The sequence below is a fragment of the Girardinichthys multiradiatus genome, chromosome 17, assembly GCF_021462225.1.
Source record: "Girardinichthys multiradiatus isolate DD_20200921_A chromosome 17, DD_fGirMul_XY1, whole genome shotgun sequence".
NCBI classification, from domain to species: domain Eukaryota; kingdom Metazoa; phylum Chordata; class Actinopteri; order Cyprinodontiformes; family Goodeidae; genus Girardinichthys; species Girardinichthys multiradiatus.
In genome coordinates this window covers 23,570,149-23,582,170 of record NC_061809.1, presented here as the reverse complement: position 1 = coordinate 23,582,170, position 12,022 = coordinate 23,570,149, and the positions used below count along the sequence as shown (strand labels likewise).

The 12,022-nt window shown below is 41.7% G+C and overlaps 1 protein-coding gene across 2 annotated transcripts in view; it reads left to right on the top strand.

Annotated features, from left to right (window-relative positions):
• The window catches only part of ppp1r12a (protein phosphatase 1, regulatory subunit 12A), a 52,885-nt gene extending 41,764 nt beyond the window's left edge, over nt 1–11,121 (top strand). The window contains exons 21-27 of one of the 2 annotated variants that reach the window (XM_047389507.1): nt 252–268; nt 359–476; nt 893–997; nt 1,076–1,123; nt 1,987–2,037; nt 3,873–4,120; nt 9,407–11,121. In XM_047389507.1, the coding sequence (XP_047245463.1) occupies nt 252–268; nt 359–476; nt 893–997; nt 1,076–1,123; nt 1,987–2,037; nt 3,873–4,010 (477 nt within the window). In that variant the 3' untranslated portion in view covers nt 4,011–4,120; nt 9,407–11,121. The remainder of the gene's footprint in view (nt 1–251; nt 269–358; nt 477–892; nt 998–1,075; nt 1,124–1,986; nt 2,038–3,872; nt 4,121–9,406) is intronic. The other variant, XM_047389508.1, reaches the window with a different exon arrangement.
• Nucleotides 11,122–12,022: the final 901 nt, after the last annotated feature.

Here is a 12,022-nt window from a genome sequence, read left to right as displayed (position 1 = left end):
AAAGCAACTACAGAGGAAACGAGTGTTTATCTCTGCGTGGAGACTCAAACATACAGGAAACCCCTTAGATCATAGCTTCTCCAGCTACTGAGAGACTGCTGGAAAATGGCAAACCATATTTAATTAATTATCCCTGCATAATACTACATGTTTATCTAGTATTATACAGGTGGATTAGAGAGGACAAATCTTGTTTAAGTTTGTGTTTTTCTGATCTTCTCACATTTGCTTTATTTCTTATTTCCTTACAGAGCGACAGATTGTCCAGGTACGTTGCACCACCGTCATCACGTCTTGAATGCTGTTGTTCAACTGTAATATTTGATTGCTAATATTACTCCCCTTTTTATTGTTGCAGAAATGAGAGCACTTCATATTTAGATCGCAACGATGCTCTTTTTAGCCGTAGTTACGGTGAGAGTCGAAGGCCGTACTCGAGCCGATTGGATAGAGACGACACCACCGACTACAAGAAGGTATGAATTCAGTCTGTGCTTTCTTTTTTTCAGTTAATCTTAGATAACTATAAAAAATTCAAAAGTTAAGCACATATTCTGGTCCTCTTCTTTTGAATTTAGTTAACATGTTACACAGTCATGCGAAAATAAAGATTTGCCCTCCTTCAGTTACTATTTTTGGTATCTGGACTTATTAGGAATGATCCGGTCTTTACCGTGTTCTAAAATAATTCAAATCTATCAAACATACCAAATGTTTCTTTATTTTTGGAACTGAAAGAGGGAGTACCATCATTTTCCCATGACGGTGGGCTGCAAATAACAGTCAACCAAATGTGACGGATGAAAATAAATGATCGTTTATTACAACACGTGTTCAGCACATTATTACCTGGTAGATGTGAGTGTAAGCGTGTTTTGACATCTTTTCTCAGCTCTACGAGCAGATCTTAGCAGAGAACGAGAAGCTGAAGGCCCAGTTACGCGACACTGATCTGGAGCTGGCAGACTTGAAGTTACAGTTAGATAAAGCCGCACAGGTATGCACACGTCCACTGTTTATCATTAAACATGTATTCTGGATGTAATTTAAGCTTTATGATGTGTTTTTAATGCAGAGGCAGGAACGCTACGCTGACCGATCCCAGCTTGAGATGGAGAAAAGGGTAATGAACTTCTTCACCAAGCAACCTCCTCTGTTACATAACCAGAAACTAAAACGAGATCATTCCTGTGTGTCTCAGACTAATTTTTGTCAAATGAGAAGTGTTTTAAACATCCCAGTAACACTGCTAATGGGTTTATGTCTGAAGGTAACAAGCAGGCCCTCTTACCAACTGAGTGGTGGTATGATCTTTGTACAGCCTCCTCTCTGCTGCTGCCTGTAGGATCACGTTTGCTGTGATAGCTGGCATCAATCAGGCTCTCCACCCAGAACCTCCACCTTTTTGTTTCTTCTTCCACTTGTTTTTAAACATTAGTGGCAGTGTGTGGTCACCATCTCTGTAGAGTGCTTATTTATTGTGTGTTTTTAATGTGTGGAAGTGTATTTATCTCTTTTTTTTTTTTTTTATGACAATACCTCTGAAAGATCCTGTGCATGTGTTTTAATGCTTTTACCATTTCAATTATATCAGTAATCTTAATAACTTCATATCCAGCTGTTTTGTGATCTCAGTCCTGAGGTTTAAATCCACTCTTTACAGAAAGCCGTATTTAAATCATTACCCTTGAGCAATCTCAGCTTTTTATGATCAAACAGTTGAGTTTTTTAATCATTTAAGACTTCTGTTTAGGCAACCTCTGAACATCTACCTTCCTGTTTTCAGACTCATTGACTTCAGTTTAAGTCACTGACTGTTTAGGTCTGATTTGGCTGTTGCTTGCGCACCCCTCACAGAAAATGCGAGTGAAATGTGTGATCACCCAACACCATCTCCCACAACGTGTTAAATCTACTGCTGGTGGTTTTTTTTTTTTGTTTTTTTGTTCCTGGTTCAGTGTTAACCCGCCCTTTTTCTCCCAACAGGAAAGAAGAGCTCTAGAAAGGAAGATTTCTGAGATGGAGGAGGAACTTAAGGTACCAAAGGTTGCATGCAGAAATAGACTTATATCATATATTGCAGTAAGATTTGGTGCTCCTAAGATATGCGTTTGGTAGTTATAGATGCGCTGATCAGAGGTTAAAAGGCTTAAAAGGATAAAATAGAACAACTTTAGAACAAACGTTATCATCAAACACCTCAGTGATACTAAACATAGCTAATTTTAGGTATTATGTCTGTAAAGGCTTCAGCACCAAAGAGAGTTGCTGTTCCTTACAACCCCTGCTGGTGCTAAGGTAAATTCTGTTCAACGATCAGGGAATTAAAGATCGGATTCCAGCTGATAATGAATTGTCCAATTTTGATTTTTGACCTTCTAAAACAAACATTGAGAAAAATTGGTTGAGTTAGTAGTAGCAACAGAAAATTAAGGAATTGCAAGATTATGCAAATATTATGCATTAAGTAATTTGTTTCTCACCTCTGTTTGATTTTATAATTTGTTTCTAAACTGAAAACAAAATGCTTCAGAGAACAAGCCATTTTGTTGAGTTAACTGACCACAAAAAGAGGGAGTTTTCCATTTTGATACATTTGATAAACAGGGAGAAGAGTAGAGATTCACTGGCTCTGATCACTGACTGACTGGTGAGTCACTAAAAACAAACAATACAGTTACGTCTTTAATACATTTGAATATAATAAAAGGTTATTTTAGTTAATTCAAGTGAAGCTATGGATTCATTCCATACTGATATATTTCAAGCTGTTATTTCAGTTTATTTTTTAGGTTATGACTGAATAATCAATCCATAATCCTCAATCTTTGGGTTTTCATTAGTTGAAAACCTAAAATGAATTTTAGCCAGCATTCTAAAGTTATTCCTATTGTGCACGTTTTCCTTCCACTTAACTTTCTGTTAAAACTCATAATGAAGCTAAGCCACAAAAGGTCATTGCTAAAGAAGTTGGCTGTACATGTTGCTGTATTCATGTATATTAATAAAAGGTTGAGTGGAAGAAAAAATGTGTTTAGAAAAAGAGGCTTAAGCAACAGCAATAGCTTTAGAATTTTACCATGATCATCAAAATATACAGAAATTAGCACTTGTAAATCCTCATGAGTTTTACCTTTTTTGAATTGAATTATTGAAATAAATAAACTTTTCAATAATTCAGTAATTTAAACTACTTGAGATGCACCTGTGTGTGCGGTTACTGAACAGAAAGTGGTACAGGGTTAGGGGTTCAGATATGCAACTGAGCTGTGAAGGTTTCCTATCAGATTAAAGGTTAACTGTGATCTATGATGGCACTTTTAGACACTGACATGTAAAATATAAATTTTCTGAAAGTTTAACAGCCTGTCTGTCTATTTCTGTGTTGCTTCTGCTCATCTGAACACATTTTAGCCACATATATAATCTGTGACCATCAGTGTTCAGACTCATGTATGGACAATTAACTGTTCTTCTGGAAAATTGATTGAAGGAAGAGAGGATAAAAGAAATCTATTAAACTACTGGTTGGCTTGTTGATCCATCAGTGTGATAAAAGGATGTGGTCATTTTCAGCTGTTTGGCTGCTAGTTGATCTCATCAGTGTCACTTTACCATTCGATCTACAAGCATCATGCTGAACCGGAAAGGTCTTAATCAGTCCTATTTTCCAAATCTGTCCTATTTTCTAATAATCTTCCTTTTCTGTTTTCCCTTTTCTCGTCCTCCTGGTCCCTCTTACCTCTTGATTTATTAATTCTTTCTCTGTTGAGCTTTGTCTTAAAACACATTTTTCTCTTCTCCTCTCCTGCCACTCTCACATTCTGCCTCCTCCCCTTCTGTCTTTCTTCTCCACCCCACCCTCCCTGCAGAACCTCCCCCAGGTAAAGCAGGTTCAGGCCCTGCGGCAAGTAAAGGAGCGGCTGCAGGCTGAGAATCGGGCCCTGGCCCGAGTGGTGGCAAAGCTCTCACAGTCGGCCTGCAGCCAGCTGCCCGCCAGCGACCTCTAAGCCACGTCTCCGTCCTCCACCATCTTCTTTCTCTCTTCTTCCTCTTCCTCCTCTTTGTCCTCTCTTTCTTCTCATGCTCCATTTGTGCTCTGCCCTGCACCCGTAGACAGGCAGGTGTTCAGCCGCCTTACTCTTGACTGTTTTCTCCTCTTCTGCCTCCCCAGAGCCTTTTGGTTTTCAGATTGGGGACGCTGTTTGATTTTTTTGCAGCAGGACACTCTCCTTTTACAGTCTGCTACTGTCAGGGGCTTTCACAAAACTACTGCTAAAATAGTTATACTAATAAACATGCTAAAAAGATAGTTGAAGAAAGCTCAGGTGTGTTAAAGGGAGATGTGAATCTAAATTCCAAAGCGCTGTAAAGGAAAGTGTCCTTGTTGTGGTTTCTAGTTTGATGCTTTCCTCAGGTGGCTCAGTCCATCAGTTTGAGTTGTTCTGGTTTTATTGCATGAAAGTAGCTACCTGTGGCATCACTTTCATTTGACCCAAAGTGTCAGATTGAACTCCTCCTCATACCAGCCAATGAACTGTATAGGACCTTGTTAAGTTTTCACACCGTTTGAATTTATTCACATTTCTGCGACATTCCAAAAAGAAACTTCAGTCAATTTTATTGGGTCCTTTGTTGGAAATAATTTATATAAAAACATAAACAAAGTAGTGCTTAAGTGTAAAGTGGAAGAAAAACAGGTCATGATCTTAAAATAAATTTGATGTGTCGGGGATAAAACTGCCGTTGAAAGGAGAGGTAAACACTATGCCAAACTTGGAGGCAGGACTTCACAACTACAAACCTACAGACCGGGCTGTTCACCTGACGTCCTGGACATTAATTTAGAGCAGCAGCTAAGAGGTCCATGGTAGCTCTGGAGGAGCTACAGAGATTCACAACAAAGGTAGTGTTAAAGAGATAACTAATTGTAAAAGTAGCGAGAAGAAAGTTTTGTTTAGAGTTTGTCGCAAGCATTGAATCAGAATCAGAAAAGCTTTATTGCCAAGTACGTTTTTGGACATACAAGGAATTTGTTTTGGCGTAGTCGGTGCAATACAATACAAATTAAACAGTATAAACATATCTACAATATAATATAAATATATGTGCACAGTTTTAAGTGAGTGAGAGTAAATATAGAGCAGTATAAGATGCAAGAGCAGTACAACAGTGCAGGTGATCATTGTGCAAGTAAAGCAGGAGTCCAAGCTGAGCGTTAATGTAACGCCTAGAGTTACAGGTTACAGGTGTCCTGTCAGCAAAACAGGGGGGGTGTGGGGGAAAGGGAGAATGTCAGGGTGGTTTCCGGGCTTTGTTAACCAGGCTGGTGGCAGATGGGAAAAAACTGTTCTTGTGGCGTGAGGTTTTGGTCCGGATGGACCGCAGCCTCCTGCCAGAGGGGAGAGTCTCAAAGAGTCTGTGACCGGGGTGGGAGGGATCAGCCAGAATCTTCCCTGCCCGCTTCAGGGTCCTGGAGGTGTACAGTTCCTGGAGCGACAGTAGACTGCAGCCAATCACCTTCTCAGCAGACCGAATGACACGCTGCAGCCTGCCCTTATCCTTGGCTGTAGCAGCGGCGTACCAGATGGTGATGGAGGAGGTGAGGATGGACTCAATGATGGCTGTGTAGAAGAACATCCTCTGCTGGGCTTTCTTGATGAGGGAGCTGATGTTTGGCTCCCACTTGAGATCCTGGGAGATGATGGTTCCCAGGAAGCGGAAAGATTCCACAGTGTCAATTGTGGAGTCACAGAGGGTGATGGGGGCAGGTGGGGCTGGGTTCTGCCTGAAGTCCACAACCATCTCCACTGTCTTTAGAGCGTTGAGCTCAAGGTTGTTCTGGCTGCACCAGTCCAACAGATGGTCCACCTCCCATCTGTACGCGGACTCGTCACCATCAGAGATGAGTCCGATCAGGGTGGTGTCGTCCGCAAACTTCAGAAGCTTGACAGACTGGTGACTGGAGGTGCAGCTGTTGGTGTACAGGTCCTTCTCAAAATATTAGCATATTGTGATAAAGTTCATTATTTTCCATAATGTCATGATGAAAATTTAACATTCATATATTTTAGATTCATTGCACACTAACTGAAATATTTCAGGTCTTTTATTGTCTTAATACGGATGATTGTGGCATACAGCTCATGAAAACCCCAAATTCCTATCTAACAAAATTAGCATATTTCATCCGACCAATAAAAGAAAAGTGTTTTTAATACAAAAAACGTCAACCTTCAAATAATCATGTACAGTTATGCACTCAATACTTGGTCGGGAATCCTTTGGCAGAAATGACTGCTTCAATGCGGCGTGGCATGGAGGCAATCAGCCTGTGGCACTGCTGAGGTCTTATGGAGGCCCAGGATGCTTCGATAGCGGCCTTTAGCTCATCCAGAGTGTTGGGTCTTGAGTCTCTCAACGTTCTCTTCACAATATCCCACAGATTCTCTATGGGGTTCAGGTCAGGAGAGTTGGCAGGCCAATTGAGCACAGTGATACCATGGTCAGTAAACCATTTACCAGTGGTTTTGGCACTGTGAGCAGGTGCCAGGTCGTGCTGAAACATGAAATCTTCATCTCCATAAAGCTTTTCAGCAGATGGAAGCATGAAGTGCTCCAAAATCTCCTGATAGCTAGCTGCATTGACCCTGCCCTTGATAAAACACAGTGGACCAACACCAGCAGCTGACACGGCACCCCAGACCATCACTGACTGTGGGTACTTGACACTGAACTTCTGGCATTTTAGCATTTCCTTCTCCCCAGTCTTCCTCCAGACTCTGGCACCTTGATTTCCGAATGACACGCAGAATTTGCTTTCATCTGAAAAAAGTACTTTGGACCACTGAGCAACAGTCCAGTGCTGCTTCTCTGTAGCCCAGGTCAGGCGCTTCTGCCGCTGTTTCTGGTTCAAAAGTGGCTTGACCTGGGGAATGCGGCACCTGTAGCCCATTTCCTGCACACGCCTGTGCACGGTGGCTCTGGATGTTTCTACTCCAGACTCAGTCCACTGCTTCCGCAGGTCCCCCAAGGTCTGGAATCGGCCCTTCTCCACAATCTTCCTCAGGGTCCGGACACCTCTTCTCGTTGTGCAGCGTTTTCTGCCACACTTTTTCCTTCCCACAGACTTCCCACTGAGGTGCCTTGATACAGCACTCTGGGAACAGCCTATTCATTCAGAAATTTCTTTCTGTGTCTTACCCTCTTGCTTGAGGGTGTCAATAGTGGCCTTCTGGACAGCAGTCAGGTCGGCAGTCTTACCCATGATTGGGGTTTTGAGTGATGAACCAGACTGGGAGTTTTAAAGGCCTCAGGAATTTTTTGCAGGTGTTTAGAGTTAACTCGTTGATTCAGATGATTAGGTTCATAGCTCGTTTAGAGACCCTTTTAATGATATGCTAATTTTGTGAGATAGGAATTTTGGGTTTTCATGAGCTGTATGACAAAATCATCCGTATTAAGACAATAAAAGACCTGAAATATTTCAGTTAGTGTGCAATGAATCTAAAATATATGAATGTTAAATTTTCATCATGACATTATGGAAAATAATGAACTTTATCACAATATGCTAATATTTTGAGAAGGACCTGTACAGGGAGAAGAGCAGAGGAGAGAGAACACAGCCTTGGGGGGAACCAGTGCTGATGGTCAGGGAGTCAGAGACGTGCTTCCCCAGCCTCACGCGCTGCTTCCTGTCAGACAGGAAGTCAGTGATCCACCTGCAGGTGGAGTCGGGCACACTCAGCTGGGAGAGTTTCTCCTGTAGCAGAACTGGGACGATGGTGTTGAAGGCAGAGCTGAAATCCACAAACAGGATCCTGGCATAGGTTCCTGTGGGTGCTGGAGGATGAAGTGAAGGGCTAGGTTGACTGCATCGTCTACAGACCTGTTGGCTCTGTAGGCAAACTGCAGGGGGTCCAGGAGGGGGTCGGTGATGTCTTTTAGGTGTGAGAGCACAAGGCGCTCAAAGGACTTCATCACAACAGAGGTCAGGGCGACGGGTCTGAAGTCATTAAGCCCTGTGGTCCTTGGCTTCTTGGGAACAGGGACGATGGTGGAGGACTTGAAGCAGGCTGGCACATGACATGTCTCCAGTGAGGTGTTAAAAATGTCTGTGAAGACTGGAGACAGCTGATCAGCGCAGTGCTTCAGGCTGGCTGGTGAGACAGAATCCGGTCCAGCAGCTTTCCGGGGGTTCTGTCTCCTGAAGAGTTTGTTGACGTCCCTCTCCTGGATGGAAAGAGCCGTCCCCGGCGTGGGTAGGGGGGGAACTGAAGGCAACAAGCAAATGTGGAGAAGGTCCCATGTGTAGCAGAGGAATACTGTGTCACCCTGAACCCACCATTCTAATGGCTAAACATGGTGGTGGCAGCATCTTGCTGTGGGAATGCTCTTCTTCAGCAGGAACAGGAAAGCTGGTCAGTTTTGATGAGAAGGTGGGTAAATAGGGGACAGATATTTCAATCATGGTGCTCCAACTTCGGTCCTCTGCTACAGTTACACACATATCTGCTCCAACATGCCCAGTCAAACTCAAGTGTCAAGTCCTGTTTGCAGCATTTCAAAGATCTGGCAGATATTTCAGTCTCCAGATATACAAATCTGGTAGCTTAACCCTGTAAATGTATGACCATTCCAAAGAAAACCAGGTGTCATTGTCCTTTAACTTCACAATAATGCCCTACTGTATGCTAGCCTTTCACATAAAACCCCAATAAAATACTTTGAAGTTTGTGGCTGTAACGCGACAAAATGTGGAAAAGTTCAAGGGGCATTAATACTTTTGCAATTCTGAGTTTCCTTGTGCATTTCTTCAAAAAAAAAATTTTTAACCAAATGCGAATGTTTTTAACTGAGGTTTCAGGTTGCATTTTTTCTTTTATTTCTACACACTTCCAAATATGTGCATAAAAGCTCAGACTTGTCTCATTTAATAATGAATCCGGTACAGATATTGTCAACAATACAAGGCCAGATAAGGAAGAGCTTAGTCTCCATATTGTAGAAATAGAAACTTCTGACAGCTGCAGTCGGTTCTGTTCCTGACTTGAAGTGGGTTTGAAAAAGGAGAGCTTTTCCTCCCTGCTGTGTGTGATTTTCCTGGTTGCTGACGGGCAGCCCCTCAGATTCTGCATGGCTTTCTCAGGATCTCTGGCCTGTGGTGTGCCCCCCCCCCCCCCTTGATTTGGATCAAAGATGGTATTTCTATTTTTCTATGACAAAAAAAAAAAACAAGAGATATTGTGTGCAACTCCTGAGACTGCTGTCTGTAGGCTGCTATTAACATATAGCACAACAGCCTGACTGGTTGAACAATATGTCGAGACTCGTCTAAGCTCTCTCTCTCTCTCTCTCTCTCTCTCCTCCCTCCTTCCCCGTGTTCCCTGTTATTCCCTTTCAGATGCTCCCAGACTTGAAAGCAGACAACCAGAGACTAAAGGACGAGAACGGAGCGCTCATTCGAGTCATTAGCAAGCTTTCCAAGTAGAAACAGACCCACCCACCCCGCCTGCCCTGTCTTCTGCACCCGCTAGTCCCCCATGGCAGCGACTAATGGAATTGCACATTTAGATATTAATCGCAACAGACATCAAGAGACATGACTCTTTCTTTTGCTTTTTTTGTTTCTCCAAACTTTCCCTTTTTGCTTCTTCACCACCGCTGCAGCCACCATCCATTCAACAATCCTCCTCAGCTGTAGTCGTCTTGATTGGTGTGGCTGCTGTTCTGATAGAAGCTCTGAGTTTACAGAGCAAAAAGGACAAAGGGTTGTATGAGAGCAATGTGGGCGGGGAAGCCTGAAAACTATTTAACCAATAAGCCTTAGTTGTACATAAAAAGAAAAACCCTTGCATTGATCTCCTCTCTCAGCTATCACTGAAGAACAGATATTATCCTTCACCTGATTTTATTTGTGCCACCGTCTCTCTTATTTGACTCTTTGTTTTTTTGTTGCTTCCTTTCCCTCTGTACATGTGTGCTGTGCGCTTCCCTCCTTCACTCCTTCCATCCCTGTTTTTAAAGTGCTTCTTCTGTCTAATATCTCCTCCCTGTGGCCACTGTCTCACCTAATTTATCATGATTATTATTTGTTTTCCTCCCCACTCACACGCAGATCACAAGCACACATCATCCTCTCCCCATATCTTCGTATCTCTGTTCTCCAAGAGGGAAAAATTTGAATTCTCGCTGATCTGGTGGAGTTTAAGCTTTCACTGTATGTGCAATATGCATTTCTTTCTTTCTTTTAAAAAAAATGCTTTAATGAGTCCATCAGAAGTAGGATTTTCACTCCTGAAGCTTCCATCGCTACTTTCTCCTCCATTTTGTTCTTTTTATTTTAAGCTTGTAGTCTGTTTATACTCTATTTCTCACTTTGTTTTAGCAGGTACCGAGTGATTCTGTATATACCTGTACGTATTTTGTTTGAGAAGCAGCACACGGCATGCGTTTATGGATCCCGTCTGTTACTATTAAAACTATATAAATTCCAGAGAACAAAGAGGTGTGCTTTAATTATTTTCCTTTTATAGTTTAAGGACATTGGACACAATAGAGCGTCTCTCTTACAACGGGACGGCTTCTTTTTTTTGTTGTTGTTGTTTTTGGTTCACATATTAGTGAAATCTAAAGAGTAATGGCTTCACTACATTTCACTTTTATTGTATTCAGTATCTTGGACGCATGCTGTTAATTTTGTTTCCCATTCTTTTTAAAAAGCTGTAGTGTTATAGGCAGGATCTTGTCACTAAAGTAAAACGTAAAAAAAAAAAAAAAAAAAAGAATAGATATTGCTAACCCAGTCCTTTCTACGATGTCTACATGCACTGTCGATGCCATGTGCGGAGTCTTGTGGGGTTGAAGCGAAACGCCACCATCAGCCGTTCCATTCAACATTTTATGCATTTCAGTGGCCTTTTTTAAGAAGTTTTAGAACAGTACGTTTAAAAGATCACTGCAGATGGATTGATGGCTGTCTGCTCTGGTTTAGACTTTATTTTTCTTTGTTTTTCCCGTCATCGTGTAAAATAGGTGTGTGGCTTAATACATGCAAGCTGTGCTGTGACTACCAACCACTGAAGAGTTCATTAAAATAAACTTGTACATTGTAAAGTCCCCCTGTCTCTTTATTTCCTGCATTTATGTCCATTAAGCCTGTTATATTTCAAATTGTTTGAGGTCTGAAAACCTTTGCCGAGCCTTTTTGTTCCTGTTTAACAAGAATTAGAACCATTAGGTAAATGTCTGAATCACTTAAATATGGACAAACTGAAAGTCATTATAAACAACTTTCCAGTTTAAAAGGGCTTTCTTTGGCAGCTAATCAGCTTTAATTGTGGAAACTTTATGCAAACATTTCAAACCAACTGTCATCTTTAGTCAAGAGTGAACACGACATTAAACCAGATGCTTAGAAATGGCATGAACCCGGTATCTGACAATTATTGCAGAATTAATTAGAATACAAACCCTTTTTGTCAGTCCAAAGAGGTTTGCAGAGCACCAAAGCAATAACCGTTTTAAATGACATCTAAGCCAAATGGCACATTGCCATCCATAAATGATCATACCCCTGAACATTGCGTTAAAACCGCAAATTTCACAGTTTTAATGGAATGTTTTTGATAAATGAACATGAAGTGGTTTATAAGTGTAATGCACAAATAAAAAAGAGCAAGGCTTGCATGCATTTGTATTCAGTCCCCTCTAATTTGACATTCCTAAATTAAATCCAGTGCAACCAACTGCCTTTGAGGCACCGTACTTATAATAGTGTATCCATGTGGAAGAGCATGGAGCACTGTCCATTATCTGAAAATGGAAAGAGAGAAACCGCTGCAAACCTACCAAAACATCTGCTTAAGCTGACTGGATGAAGAAACGGACCATTTATAAGAGAACCAGATCAGAAGCAGATGGCATCTCTGGGGGAGCTGTACAAATCCACAGAGCAGGTTATGAAGATTATTCCATGCAAGGCATACAAACTCCAAGATCAGTCACCTGTGTGGAAATA